Raw genomic sequence first — 16,382 nt, forward strand, 5'->3', positions numbered from 1 at the left:
ACACTCCCAGTCTTTCTATTTTCTGCTCACAGAACTTCAGAGGTTAGTGGATATTTACTAACCTTCAAGGATTTTTTTTCTTCCTATTAACTTGTCTGGTAACTTCTAAACCTACACAAACTTTCACCACCTACAACACTCTTTGGCAATCATTTGCACATACCTCTCTGCAGCCTCTTTAAGCCCATTACATACAAATTAAATACTGTATTATTTGTATTTAGGTCTGCAGTAACAATTCATAGAGACTTTAAACAGTTGTTGAGTAAGAGTCTGCCAGTTATATTTGATTCTAAACTTTTTGACAAATAACACATTCTCTGCTGTAAGAAACAAGACAACATGGAAATAGAAAGGAAAGATGCTTCCTTAAAAAAAAAAAAGAAAAAAAAAAACAAAAACCCAAACCAAACAAACAAAAAACAACTATACAAAAGAACCAAAAACGTGTCCAAATAATTTATCTAACTTACCAGGAAAACGTATTTATATTTGTCTTTTCAAGTCAAGCAAATAATCACTCAACATACAATTTCATGCAGGGTGTTATTCTACCACAAACTGCACAGCACAGTGCTCTCAAACTCACAATTTACAGGACTTTCCACAGGACATCTTTATGAAATAATCTGAAGCCGTACTTTGACCTGAGCTATTCTGAACTAAGGGTTTAATGGTAAGTGTAATTAAAACTAATATTTTTTAGAATTAAAAAATACCTACTAACCTTTCTTTTGACATATAAGTTTTTTTAAATCTTCGAATTGTTACAGATACTTCTTGAAGTAAGTCACAACCTCTCAGATTATCCGATTTTCGTGAAGAATTAGTGGCTTCAATTTTGCTAGATGGCTTTTCCTTTTTTTTTAGGGAGAAAAAATAATCACCATAAATCACACTGGTTTTGACTGCTTCATTTGTATACATTGTTCAGAGAAATACTGTTGAGTAAAATCTCACCTCAGTTTGAGCGATGTACTAATAGACTACTTTTCATAGAATCATAGAATAGTTACGGTTGGAAAGGACCTTAAGATCACCTAGTTCCAACCCCCTGCCATGGGCAGAGACACCTTACGCTAAATCATATCACCCAAGGCCTCGTCCAACCTGGCCTTGAACACTGCCAGGGATAGAGCATTCACAACTTCCTTGGGCAACCCATTCCAGTGCCTCACCACCCTTACAGTAAGGAACTTCTTCCTTATATCCAATCTAAACTTCCCCTGTTTAAGTTCTAACCCATTACCCCTTGTCCTATCACTACAGTCCCTAATGAAGAGTCCCTCCCCAGGATCCTTATAGCCCCCCTTCAGATACTGGAAGGCTGCTATGAGGTCTCCACGCAGCCTTCTCTTCTCCCGCCTGAACAGCCCCAACTTCCTCAGCCTATCTTCATACAGGAGGTGCTCCAGTCCCCTGATCATCCTCGTGGCCCTCCTCTGGACTTGTTCCAACAGTTCCATGTCCTTTTTATGTTGAGGACACCAGAACTGCACACAATACTCCAGGTGAGGTCTCACGAGAGCAGAGTAGAGGGGCAGGATCACCTCCTTTGACCTGCTGGTCACGCTCCTTTTGATGCAGCCCAGGATACGGTTGGCTTTCAGGGCTGCAAGCTCACACCGAAGCCGTCTCATGTTCATTTTTTCCATCGACCACCAACTGATTGCCTTAATATAGACAATCAAATTTAGCAATGCCCTGTAATTCATTACGTTCTAACCTTTCCAATAGTGTCCAAAAGGTGTACATTGTATCGCCTGATTTTACAAGTATGAAGAGCATCTTGATCTTACAATGATCAAGAGTAAAATATACACACACAAATATAATACTTTGTAGCAGGACGAGGTGTATGCACTACTGAAAAACTCACGGAAATACCAGTTTCAAAATCAAGCACTCAGAATGGGGAACTGGCAGAACAGGCCTTTTCAGCTAAATCTGCACAGAGAAAACAACTTAAGAGATGCTTAACTCCGATTCTTGAAGGTGTTAACACAGAGTTAACTCTTAAAAAAGTAATTTTAATGGATTTTAACTCTCCTAACAGCTGATTCATTTTCAGATTCCACAAATCATACCATTTCTACAACTTCAACACTGATGTCTTTCTTGGCCAGTCATTACCTTGCCTGCTGCTACTTTTGCCAATAGTGAAGCAAGGGAATGGCCCTTGTTAGTCTGAGGTTTGAGAGATGGTATTCTAACAACTGGTCTAATGCCACCATTGCAGATTTCTTCTGTTCCTCTGTCATTCACTGCTTTAACATGAATTAAAAATGAGCGGTACTTGCCACCAGCCATGCCTAAAGGGGGGGGGGGGGGGGGAGAAGAAAAAAAGAGGAGAAGGGGGGGAAAGAGAATTTACATAGTTTAATGGGGCAAGCTGTAAACAGATTTCAAATTCACAGATATAGTGTAGAAGCAAAGCTCAGCTACATTTATTCCACTACTTGAGCATCAATTTGAAAAGTTAAGTCATTATAATGTCATACAACAAAATTTGGCAATGTGAAAATAAATACAAACCAAAGTCTGACTACAGAAGTACACAATGCACTTTAGTCACACATACTTCATGTGAATAGCAAAATAAAATGGTTTACCTTTAACAAGCTTTGGACTTGTCAGAGTCAACATTCCAGCATGTCCTGATAGATCAAGTCCAGTAGCCAGCCATACTGGACCACAGAGTATATCTTCCTTGTGTTCCTCCAGAAATGGACACAATCTAAGACCTTAAAAAATATGAATAATATGGACCTGAATTATTCATAATTGAGTCACAAAATCTGATCATTTGCATGGGTTAAAAATACACCATGTCAAACTCTGATCAATAAATATGCAATGCAACATTGAAAAACTAACGATTACACGAGGTTCATTTTTAACCATTTCCAGTGAAATCAATAAAAGTAAATGACAGTTTTCAAAGCTTCTCCAGTTATATTATTAGGATAATATGTACATTGATTGGCTTGTCAGAGCTACAAAACACAAAATGTGTAAAATAAGACCATTGAAAGGACCAAGAAAAAGAATCATAGCTCTGGAGCTGATTTATTCCAACTATCAATTTTTAGTCTCTAGATCTCACTCAGACCCAATGTGACTGCCTTTCAGAGTGTCTCTTAACAGATTTTGTGGAAGAGTACTCGTTAAAAGATTATAAGAACAGGCACAACAAGTGTGATGTGGTCAAAAGTCAACATGACTACTTATGAATTCCCTACTAGCTGTTCATTGTTTTTGTAGGTTTACAGCAGCAATCTCTATAAAGTCCATGTATGCAAAGTAAAAAAATCTATTAAAACTAGCTAAGGAAACCAAGTAAAATACTGCTGGAACAGGGTAAGAGTTTAAATTCAAAAGGTGCTATATCAATCTACTTCATTTACAAATTCAGATAAATACTAATCTACTTTAAAGTACCTGCAGTACTTTTAACTCTGCAGTAATTTGTTGTTTTGTGGGATTTACTGTTGGGTTTTTATGGGTGTGTCCATGTTAAAATTTCAACTTCTATGGTAAACAGACCTGTGAGAGAGGCAACATACTGAAGAAGGCTGACAAAATAGTTGTTTTCATTAGCTGAAAAAATTTTGCGAAGAAACAGCTGTGTATCATTAAGAAAAGAAAAAAGCAAGCTCATACTTTAAACAAAATGTAACATACAAAACTTACATTGTGGTTCCTCTACATCCATATACTGCATTTCTTCATTGAATTCAACCAGTCCTGGTTTTCCATTTCTTTCTGCTTCAATATTATGAGCTGGAGATAGAGGAAATGTGATCTGCCTGTCTACTGCTGCTTCTAGAAATAAAAATATTAGTAAGATATCACAAACATTACTTAAGGCTCACAGAAAACAGAAGCAGTAGTTTTCATAGAAAATCTATCAGCTTTCTGCCCATGACACTGTTTCTAATACAAGAACCACAAATACACAACCACATGTTTTTCATACTAGGATTGCAATTGAAGTTGAAGCAAATAGTTAAAATATTTCTTCGAATGACCTGTAAACAGCCTCCTTTGCACATACTATTTTCTCCTAATAATCAACTGCAGATTACTCCAAAGTTATTAGATTCTGGTATTGAAAGTTTGATAATTTAAACTACAAGTAACTGGATTGCTCCTGCTGAATGCACATCAGACATTATTTTGTTAATACTTAAGCACAGCTCTTTTTCAATTCAATGTTTTTTATCAATCATAGACAAAGAGGACATGCAAGCAAATGAACAAGAAGCATATACAGTGAATTAACTGCCAGATCAAAAACATTAGTTCAAAAGGGAAGAATTATGCCTCTGGCCTTCCCATTATTACACACTACATATTTAACTGGTTCCAGGGTTCCTCTCATACAAAAAAAAACCTGACTAAATAAACTTTCTCCTACACACCTTCCTTAGGTCTCATTATCTTCAAATTTCAGTTCCTTTCTCCCTCCATGGAAGAACAGATGTGAACAGGGGGTTTTAGCTGAATTTCAGTCTGAAGATTTTATACATTTTCAAGAGCCACCAAACAATCCTGAATATTACTTATACCTGGGACTGGAGCATTTTGGTTAATATCCAGTACAGATATCAATTACCTAGGTTTGTCTTCCCTTATAATGAAACAGTTAGTGCCCTATTGCTTCATTCAATGTTGCACAGAAAAAAAGACAAATGTCATTAAGGTATTTTTTCCAAAACCCATGAAATTTTTTTTGAAAAAGGGTAGGCAACAACTACAACGCAGTAACACTTGAGAGGATATGGTTAGTTGAGGCTCCCCAGTCCTACAGACTCAAACAGAAAAAGACCTTACCAAGATTGCCTTGCAGGCACTCTCACATGCCCCAGTCCCTTCCACGCTGCCTGTGTACACCTTGTCCCTCCCCACCATGCCTTCTCCACCTTATCCATAACAGGGAAAAGCAAATTCTGCTACACTGCATGCAAGAAAGTGAAATGTCACTTTCTTGAAGAGCTCTGTCATATATTATGATCCATATACTATACTGTAAAGGTCCACAAAAAGCAATCTATTTCACAGCCAAATTAAATACCTTCATAGAATTACCAACTCATTGAACTGTTTCCTCAGAAATACTTAATACAGAGACATTAAGGAAAAAAGTGTAGCTTTCCTTCTACAGTTTTGTTCCACAAGTAAAGATTTTCAGAGTAATTCTGGCATTCAGATCTGCAAATGAATTCTAAAATTCATGCTGAAAATAAAGCAGATTTTGTTCAGAAAAGCAACATGGAATATTTTTCTCTTTGACAGAAAAAAAACCCTGCTGTATGTTAAAAATTAAGGTTTTACTTAAAGTGTTAACCAAAGGAAGAACCTGCAAGAACACCTATTGACTGCTGTCCTGCAGTCACAACTAGCACTTCAGTTAAAACACTTCAGATATCTTGTACCCTACAAGAATACATGTTTTTCCAAGAATATTACTATGCAATAATAATTTATTCTCAGATAACCACCAGTTTGTAGGATTTCTTCAAGAAGCATCTCCAGCACACTTTTTTTTCTTGTTAAACACTGGAGGATACTAGGAGTGAGAAGTTGTATGAAAGCATGTCAATGACCTCTGGTATGCCTGTATTCCTTTTCAAAATTTAGAGCACTATTACCATTGTTTAGCTGGAGTGCTCTTAATTAGCATTTATAAAACAGAAAACTAAAAAGAGCTTTTATAATCGTGCTTGCTGTTCTCTTCTCCCCAACACATTTTATATCCAGCCGCCAATTTAATACGATGTGACAGCAAGATTTCTCTGAAAAACTGGTTTCCTAGAAGGTTTCCAGAAAGAGGTGTCCAGATAAAGGTAACCAATTAATGTCTCTATAAAAGAAAGAGCTGCATGTAATGCCTTCCATCCCTAGCAGACGGGGCAGCAGGACATGCAACGAACACTCACCACAATCCCAATAGAGGCACAAACTCTTCCACATCAAAGTGACTTTTCAATTTATGTTACCCCCTCACAGGTTCTCTGAGAGCTAGCAAGATACAGAGATCTTGCTGGGGAAGACTCCTAGATCCAGCTAGGTAAGGTAAAAGCATTCATAACTTTGGTCTACTCTGTCAAAACTGTGAGGAACAAAAGGTAAAATCATACTGCACCTTTTGCATAGCTTACTTAAAGAGCCAAATGATGACAGAATTCCCAAGTAAGCCAGTTATTATCTTGTGCTATGAAAAAACGCTGTTTTCTCTCATGCATCCAACAGGCACTGGCAAATAACTTCCTTCTGTGATTTGGAATAATTTATATTTCTAAATATATCAAGAACTTTAAAATGTACCACTTGTTTCATTAGTCAATCTCTAGGATGATTGACAATTATTTAATGACTTGAGGATTCAAGCAGTACAGAACAATAATTCAGTTCAACTTTTCTGAGCTATGTATTTTTTTGTGTAAAATTCAGGATTTTGAAGCTGTTTACCCAGTTTGTTTCCCCACTTTACCTTCAAACACGGTAAGTGAAAACAGATCATGATGCTGAGCAAAAGAAAGTGGAAACAAGTGAAACCAAATATATACACAGTTCTAAGCAATTCTTCTAACATACATTACAGAGAATAATAAGCTTGAGAAAAGAAATAATCTGAACCATACCCAAGTTCCTTCTTACCATTGACTTTCCCTAAGCCTGGAGCTTTATTTTTCAGTAAAGTCACTTGAATCTGGGGAATGTTTGTGATGTTTGAATTCAAAACAAACTTGAAGTCCACATGTCCAACCATACAGGCTTTTGGCAGAACAAGTTCAAAGACATGCTCATCCCAGCTGTTGCTGTCAGGAAAAAAAGAAGACAATGACCCAGTGTTAAGAGAAAATTCAGCTCAAGCAAGCAGCATTACCCAGCGCATTCTCCATCTGTGCATGTTTTCTTTAACAAGAGAAAAAAAAACAACCACCTTATACTGCATTGGTTGATGTCCACAGGAATTTCTGAAGTACAGGTCCTTCAAGCTGCAGTTACCCACATTCATTTTGTAAAGAACATGTTAAAAGCTAACTGATAAGAGAAAGCAAATCAATATTTGGATAAAAGTAGCAATGAAAAGATTCCCTATTACCCTCATTGCAGTACTGTTTCCATAGTACTGTAAATACCAGTTACTCTTTTCCTGGAATAATGCCCCAAAGGAAGTTTTAAGTATCTCTGAATCGGCATGTATGGAATAATGATCCTCCATGAAGGTCTCATATTAATCCAACAGTAAAGAGATCTTTAATACTTGTTATACCTGTGGCAATGAACTTCACAATCTAATTCTGTGATGAATGAAAAACTCTCCTTTAAGCAGCTTTTTAATTTCTCATAATTCTATTTAAGTGCATCAACTTTATTTGCAAAGTTTCAAATAAGAAAAAAAAATTTTACTTCCTTAATATTTTCACAACATTTTAGCATATCCATCCTATATATCACTTTTCTCTGATACTCTAAAGCAAGTTCTTTCAGCAGCTTTTCTCACCTTTGAAACCATTCTATAGCACCTTTTAAAAGAAGAATACACAATCAAGACCATGTTCTAAATGCAAATACACCATCATTCTCATAACTACAAAATATTTTCTAACACACTTCTTCATTCCTTTTCTAGAAGATCGCAATGTTTGATCTTCCACTACAACTGACCTTTGAGCTGCAGACCCACTCCGAGTTTAAACACTGGAAAGCAGATCAGTACCTAGCTCCTCCTTCTTTCATATATTTTCAAGTATGTCTGCACTAGGTGAAAACAGAAAATATTTCCTATCTAAATTTGAGAAAACCCAGAAACTCAGATGTTACTGTTTTATCAAAGCACATTAGGAATTCACATGCTTTATTTTTTTAAACAGGATTAATCCAATTTAGCATTTCAATGAAATTACCACTGAAGGGGATATACTGATATTTTAGGTAATTCACAAGTTAAACCAGACTCTGCTTTTCGTTTTCTTAGTTACACATCTATTTTAAAATAAAAAAAAAATAGGATTGAAAGAGTGCAAGTGTGATATAAAGCCATTCCCTAAAATACATTTACAGGATTATCTCCTATCTATTTGAGAAACAAAACAATTATCATATCAAATTGCATTACTCATCCATCTAACCCTGTAATCCCACATCTTGATAGGAATCAATATGAGACACTCAGAGGAGATAAAAGGAACTTTAGAATAAGGACCAAAAAAATAATCCAGAAATCAAAGTTTCTTCCCAGATAACTTCCAATTAAGAGCTAATGCTGCTCTCAGTCTTAAGATTTTATTTTCTACTCTATGAACAAAAGGACTGTAATTTAATCATTTTCATCATGAGTCATTTAGCAGCTGTCAAAGATTTCCAGTACTAAATCAAAACTTGTAACTTTACCTCTTTACATTACTGTTTTAACTGCAGCAGGCATAATTCTTTTCCTCTAATGAAACCAATACTCACACACTAATGTTCCACCTATCATCTTCCAATTAACAGCTATTACTTGTTTGCTTCCTTATATATTCATATTGGTAGCTTTTTATTTTTCAGCTGTTACTGAACACACTGGATAATCAATAGTTGAAACTGGAAGTCATTTTGCAAGGAACCACCTCCTTTCCAGTTGTTACATAGAGAGTATTTTACTTACACAAATAAAAATTTTAAAGCCTGCAATGCACTGCAAGCCTTTAACCACAGCTTATGACCATTTAATTAAAAGAACTTCAGCTCATGTGAGGTGTCAGCCACAGAAATACCTGCAACCATTACCTTCTAGACCCATTTTCTCACGTGGAACAGTTTGTTCTCACATGCTATTCCCCCTACACATGATGTCTAGCTCCCCTACAACCCTTTGGCTATTTCACTGTTTCCACAGTATGGATACTCAGGTTATGTATTTCTACCCAAATCTTGTACATCAGTGGTACAGATAAGTGACAGCCTGACCCAAAAGATCTTGTGCTTTATTTACATGAGTCCTTTGATAAAACACAAAACACAGCTTCTACCTGTATTTTGTTTCTCTAAGCACTTTTCAGAAAAACTATGCAAAGCTATTTCAGGCACATTTTACACAGCTCATCAAGACCACAACACTGCTATTCTAGTTTTTAGGTTCTAGTTTCAGCCTTTAGTCTAGAGGAATTCCAAGTTCTCAAGTTACGTGCAAAAAACTAAGCAGTACTACCCATAGCATGTCAATGCAGTTCATTTCAATGAAAATATTGCCTGGATTTTAGCACAGCCGTGGCTATATAATGGCTTAAGTAAATGACTCTTGTACAAAAATTTAACTTGACATGAACAGAAGTAAATCCAGATTCTATCTTCACATTTTTAAATAAATTACAATACAATTTAATTTATGACAGCTCATTAGTCACACTGGCACCTGCAGCTTTAATTTTCCCATTGAAAAAAAAAGTACTAAAAATGCGTGTATGCATATGAAGGGTGAATCAGACTTTTATAGAAACAATTAAGAATATTTGTAATTCTGACAAATGTGCTTGTCTAATTATATAATGGAATGGCAACATTTGGCAAACAAAAATAGACAAGTTAAAAACTTGATTTTTCAATCTGCCTCAAGGTTCACTAAAACAATTCTGGCAATCGCACAAACTTCAACACAAACTGCCGAAGAAGGATTACTACCTGAAACCAAAGTACAAGTTCTTGAACTTACACACTACTTAAAAACAATTAAATTGCACGAAAATTGTGCTTAAATCCACTATATAAAGTACTTATGCGATACTCATGTGATTCTTTCTGCATCACTACCTACCCACCTGTCTGTCTGGAGCTTCCAAGTTCGAGTATGCTGAGCTGCATCCCCATGGTGCTGCTGGTGCAAGTGCTGAGGATGCCGCCTTTGCTGCTGCTCTTGCTGGACTTCTACCCAACAGGGAGGGACAGTGGCTGAAAACCGTGGCGTTAAGGTCTCAAAACGGGTCAGTTCAACCAGGGATGTCAATGTTTCAAGAGAAAATGGCTGGTCCACCAAAAGATCAACTCCTGAGTAATTACAGAACATATATTAATTGCTACACAGATACTTTACCCAGAACATCCTATACAGTTTTGAAATATAACCAAACTGCTATGGGTAAAATTAACTACATGGTATATGAAGTTTCTAAAATAATGAAGCAAAAACACCCAATCCCAAACAATTAAAACTCCCACCCCAATGACAAAAATATCCAAACAAACAAAAAACCTAACAACAACAGAAAAAAAAAAACAGACACAAGCCACTAAACAACTCCAGTCTCGAAGCTAGCATCCTTTGAAGGCAGCTCATTTGGAATAAATTTTGAGAGCTCTGAGCATGCTGTCTGGGATTCAACCACAAGCATCAGGAAAAAGTAATGAGCCAGCTACACTTTGATGATGTAAAGCTGATTAAAACATTCTTTTAAACACCTGTACTGACTCAGATTAAAAAAAAAATTAAAAAATGAAAGTTTTATATTTCTTGAAAACAGACATGTGGAATTACTGTGCAATTTTAAACAGTGATAAAGATGTTACAACATTGCTTTGGCACCTGCTTATCAATATATACTTGTTTCATGGTGGGTTACTAGAATGCTTTGGAAGACTCCCAGTTTAGCTTAAAAGAGAGGTAAGTGAAAAACAAACATGTTTTATATAAGGCACTTGAAAGACACTAGACCTAGACAAGTATTTTGTCTTCTTGTCTTCATATTCAAGTCTTGTCCTGAGGAAACAAGGAGATTAATTGAAGGAGTACTCAAGATTAAAATATCACAGGGAGACAAACACCTAAAGAAATGTTACAAAAGAAATCTGAAAATATTCAGGTGTCCTCAGACAAAAAACACTGAAAACTTGAGGGAAAGTAACTATGCACACTGTCAATCTTACTGTATTTCGAGTATTTTTCTCTTAAAAATGTATTCTGGAAAATATCTTTTACTTGTGAAGAAACAATGGATATCAAAAGCAGCAGGTTTGCTACCTGACTACTATTTGTCACCATCTAGGGAGCAAAGAAAATTACATCCTTCAGCTTGAGAGCAGGCAACAAGGCACATGCAATTCCTCCCCAGAAAGTGGAGGAGCTCCATACGAGATACCCAGTGTCAGGCAAAAAATTCGCTCTCCTTGCAACAACTACGATTTCGACTTTTTAGTCCAGAAGACAGGAAAATGCTGAAGAGATTAGAAATGTGAAATTAGTTAGGAATTTAATTTCAGTAATATAGCAAACATCTTCATTTTTTTATTGCCAAATATGAACCTCATTAGCTAGATGACACTGCAATGATAAGTGAGATCATAGCTCTAAGCACATGACAATTCTACCTTTGAGTAGACTGGATTTTTTCTGCTTCATCCCCCCCCCAACAGAAACAATTACAAATTTGGAGTATTCGGAGCAACAATATGTGACATGGTATCAACCCCCGAAATTGAAAAATTAAGGAGCTAAGAGCACTCAATAGTTACTTAGCATCTTTTGCAAAATTACATCGTTTTTGTTACATTGGAATAGTGAGTTACAATAAGCTGGTTCTAGTTCTAATGGCAAACTCTAACAAAGGTTTTAAACTGTTCAGGAAAACTAACATCCGTTTTCAATTTGTTTCTATTAAAAAAAAAAAAAAACAACAAAAAAACCCAACATTATTTTAGATCCCTTCACCACAAAAATCCCTCCACTCCTTAAAAGGGAAATACTAATTTTAACCTAATCTAAGATTTACAACTCCATACAGTTGAAGTATTGTAAATTCTATTTTCTAGCATACATTTAAGAAATGCATTCCAGAATGCCAACAATAGAGGGAAAAAACACCCCACAAACAGCTACAATTTATATGAACAATATATGAACAAAAGCTTGTGCTTGTTAGTGTGGTTTCTCTACTGACCACAGGATCTTTTAGCTACAGCTTCAGAGAATACCAAAGTGATTTCATAAAACCACCCTGCTGCTGCCTGCCATCAGCTGTGAACAAGATATACAGATCAAGACTTGATGCTCAGTCAGATCTGCCTTGGAGTTCACTTCAGGAAACAGAAAGCTTTCTGCCGAGCTATGCCTCCGTCTGAAAAGCACGTTAAGACAAAAGTTGAAGAAAATGTTTTTTTTTTCTCCTGGCTGGGACTTGATTAAAAGAGAAGCAACCCTGATGTTACAAACATGGGTGGCTATGTCTGCTCGCAATCCATACACAGCCTGACAGCTTCATTATACAGAAAATGTTTGCACAGTCCTAGCCATCATTTGCACATTCTGCGCTAAGAGTCCAGGATTACTGACTTTAGCATCCTTAACCCGGATAGCTCAGACTAAGAGCTATCTATGCAACCAGCATTGTTTTCAACTCTTCTCCCCAGCCCTCTCATTTCAGCACTGGCTTCCTATGACTATTAACCTTCTCTCAAAGCTTTTAGTGGCTCGGTTTGATGCCACAGCAAAACAGTACTCAATCTATCTGATCATTATTGTGCATCTAACAGCTACTTGGAAATCATTACAGACCAAGATCAAGCAATACTACATTCTCTGAATTATCTAACTACTTAAAAGGAGGACCTGCAGCTTGTAGACAGCCACTTTTGAAGTAAGTAAATCCCTTCCTTGTACCAATAAGCCATAATCAAGCTATACTGAAAGTGGTGGTTTTCTTTTTATTTGTCTGGGTTTTGCTTTAAATCAGGAACTGCTAAAATGTTATGTTTGTACATAGCCAGTGATAAACATACAGCAACTACAGAACTGGGGGCAGCAAAAAAGGATAAGGCAGCATGCAATTAAATAATTCAGAATCATCTTAAAATGCAACTTCCAAAATTTCAAAAGCATTTTTACTTATGATACACCTAAATATGTGCGATTTACCTGTAATGCCTGGACTTGAAGGATTAGACAAGGGCTTGGTCCCTTCTGAGGACTGTTCTACACTTTTAGAAAGGGATCCATCTACAAGTATATCAGCTTCATCTATGTCATCACAGGTTCCTCCAATCTGAAGGAAATGAAGTTCTCCACCTAAAATCATCAGAGACAACAAAAGAAGTTTAGACATGCATACAATACTACTCAACTCACAAGACAGCCTTTGCAGTTAAAAGTGCTAAACAACTACGACAGTAATGCAGGACCTGAAATCAGTAAGATTATACAGGAATACTAGTTTTGCTTTACCATTACAATTTTTTTCAGGGTAAATGCAAGACAGAACTACAAAAATGCTGAATGCAGTTCTGAATGGCATGAACGAAAAAAAACCACCTGAGAGGTAGAGGGGATTAAAGGGTAGTTAATTAAGGAAACCTCAGCAGAAACCAAAAATGATAACCATTCCAATCACTTCCCATAACACAAATTATCCCTTTAAACAGTAGTCCATCATGTCAACTGATGGCCTTCACTACTTCATTCGTAAAGTCGCATAAATTTCCTTTTACAGTTCAATATTTGGGAACTGAAAAATCACTTCCCCTCTTTAACTCTCGTAACTAAGGGGCCGTTCACATTATTTCATCAATCTTGGAATTACAACACTGATCAGGGCAACAGCCAAAAGGACAAGTCCAACATTTGCTAAGGACACAATGTTTTGAGAGAAGCTGGAATGGTGGACATCATTCAAGGAAGTTGCCCATTAGTCACCACAACAGATATACATAGCTGAATTCTGTCATTTACAGAGAATTCACCAAGAAGGAATGCTCAATTTTACATAAGGCTGGGGGAAGGGCTATTCACAGTTTTTAGAAGTTACAAAAATCCTACTCAGTAGGATTTAAATAGAGAAGAAAATCCCAGGGTAGGCCTTCCATAGCTTTTACTGAAAATTGACTACAGACTGTCCTTCAGCATCTGAATACCACTATGACAAACCCTGTTATGCAAATTCTCAGTTATCTGAAACAAAGCTGAGATAATACACCTAATAATAAGCCAAGATAAAAGCATAATCAGTAGGTACATGCCCTGCACTGTGAGGGGTGAGTAGACCAAAACAGTGCTAGAGAGGCACAGAGAGGCAGAGCGAGAATGTGAGAGGCACAGAAGACAAGCAAAAAGGCACAGAGAGAGCTGGTACAGGTTTTTTTTCCGTTTCTCAGTATGAACGGCCTGACAACAAATGGCTTAATAAAATAAAAAATAAAGAAAAAATAAAACCAGAATAAAAAGAGGAAAACAGTAGCTTAAATGACCAAAATGGACAAGATCTGTGCACCATGGGAAAATCCACCCAAGGTCTGGACAATGCTGCATGAAAGCAGAGCTCCCAGCATCTGAAGGAACAGATTTCCTCGCTACCTTTATTTTTCTTTTTACTTTTATCTTACTGAAACAGCTATTTCATTAAGCCATTTGTCAGCGAGGCCCTTCTCACTGAGATCTCATAAGAAGCCTCTACCACATCTCTCTCCACCCCAGGTCACCCAACTCCGGTATAGAACAACAAATTCCAAGAATGGAAGGGGAAAAAAAAACCAACATAGTTCTAGCAAATAACAATGAGTTTCTTTGAAATTAAACCACTCACAAATGAGCAATTTTCCTTAAAGAGAATTAGGGACACATTAGAAAAAACAGACCTTGACAGCTTCAGCTGGTAATAAGCCAAACCTCAGCTTGTTTGCTGTTCTGTTTACTGCTCAAAAATCAATGATCAGAATAATCTCAACAATCAAAACCAGACACTCTCCTGTACATAAATAAGGTACGCCCTCATGCCATGGAAGTTCAACACACTGAACTGCACCATCTGCCGTTTTTATGGCTCTCAGCAGGAATAATGCTGAAGAACTTCAGAAAGCTGTGGGTTTTCCTAAGGGAAAGTTACGCCAAGGTCTCACTTATTCTGTAAATGGTTGGGTAGAGACTGCTTTTAAAGAAACAAAACTTTAGTCCTCAAACCAGATTTCTGAATTTCTGTCACTAATTAACAGCAGGGAAAACCATCCTTACCATTCATTATTCCTATACTACAAGAGGAAGAGAGTCACAATCCCTGCATTCCTGAAAGATTCCACCACTTTTCCAAGAAGAATTCTATGCTCAACTTGACATATCCTACTTCCTCATATCTGTTTTAAAAAAGCTTCTGTAAGTAAGTTTATTATGATCTTCAGTTAAAAAGTATTAGCCTCTACAATTCTTAGTGCTTTTGCACGTTTTCCAGACCCCTGCAGGCGGCTTTGCTTCTGTATCACAAAGGAGGCATTTGCTCTCACAGAACACCCAAAGGCGACCTTCTGATGATGCATACTTGAGAAGTTGTCGCAAAGACACCACAGTTCCTATAGTCAAGTGCTAGGGAAAAAAAATAATAATTATCTGTGCAGAAGTCAATGCTGCTGTTGGTTTGGTTGGGTGGGTTTTTTCCTTTGTTTTTGTTTTGTTCTGGTGTTGCTACTGGCTCATGTTCTGCACTACTAGGCTGAAACAGTGATTCATGTTTGACAACTGTAGCTCTGGAAATCTATGCATCCAAACCAAACTGTATCTGGTTCTCTTAAGCACCAGATAACAGGCTTCAAGTATCACCAAAAGAGCACGCTACAGCTGTAATCCTATTCAAAATAAATACCTGTAACCTACTGCACAGCTGACACCAAAAAGTAACATTTTTAAGTGGGAAAAGAATAATCATTCACAACTCAGGTCTAAACCACAGTTACATAAAAACACTCAAAACCTGAAACACCCATTCACACAGAGGTTTCTTTTCAGCTGTATCTTATAGGCAACTATGGGAAAAATGATACAATCAACACATGAAAATAATATGCCAACAAGATATATATGATTTCTGTCAATAGCAGGAAAAGGCTGTTCTACATACAAAACTTTCAGACATGAAAGTACCTCTTCACCTACTCCCATGATCCAAGCAAGTAAACAGGAAAGAATATAATGCTCAGCTTATATTCTTGAATGGTTTTCCAAGATCCAAGCATTTCCAGTGTATGCATGTTCCATATCTTATACTTAACATTTTCACTTTTGTCTTTCCACTAGGAGATACTTGCTGGAAGGATTAAGTTCACCTACAGCAGTGAATACAACTGTTCTACTTTCAACACATATCTTCCAAATGTTGTCAGACTACAGGCACTATTCCATACGTGGTAGTAAATATAGAGAAGCAAAGACCTCAAGGTGATTTTGCAAGAAGCCCAAGAAAACTGCATGGGGGGGAGGGGAAGGAGGAGAAACAACAACAACAAAAAAAAAACACAAGAAAAAAAGAGAAATCTCTAGCCATTTATCTGCTAAGTGAACAATTTTACCTCCTTACAGCAGGAAGATTAAAGGATGAATATGATTCAACACAACAGAGATTATGCAAAACCTATTCCTTACATCA

General features: G+C 36.8%; 1 protein-coding gene across 7 annotated transcripts in view; it reads right to left on the minus strand.

Annotated features, from left to right (window-relative positions):
• The window catches only part of BIRC6 (baculoviral IAP repeat containing 6), a 172,296-nt gene that overhangs the window by 126,104 nt on the left and 29,810 nt on the right, over positions 1-16,382 (minus strand). For all 7 annotated transcript variants that reach the window (XM_061471032.1, XM_061471035.1, XM_061471034.1 and 4 more), the window contains exons 11-17: positions 12,896-13,045; positions 9,810-10,035; positions 6,664-6,824; positions 3,694-3,825; positions 2,613-2,744; positions 2,134-2,312; positions 728-858 (exon numbers count right to left, since the gene is read on the minus strand). In XM_061471032.1, the coding sequence (XP_061327016.1) occupies positions 728-858; positions 2,134-2,312; positions 2,613-2,744; positions 3,694-3,825; positions 6,664-6,824; positions 9,810-10,035; positions 12,896-13,045 (1,111 nt within the window). The remainder of the gene's footprint in view (positions 1-727; positions 859-2,133; positions 2,313-2,612; positions 2,745-3,693; positions 3,826-6,663; positions 6,825-9,809; positions 10,036-12,895; positions 13,046-16,382) is intronic.

The sequence above is a fragment of the Pezoporus flaviventris genome, unplaced genomic scaffold (assembly GCF_033815535.1).
Source record: "Pezoporus flaviventris isolate CSIRO_AGI_PZ_B2104156 unplaced genomic scaffold, CSIRO_AGI_Pfla_v1 ptg000066l, whole genome shotgun sequence".
In the NCBI taxonomy this organism is placed as follows: Eukaryota; Metazoa; Chordata; class Aves; order Psittaciformes; family Psittacidae; genus Pezoporus; species Pezoporus flaviventris.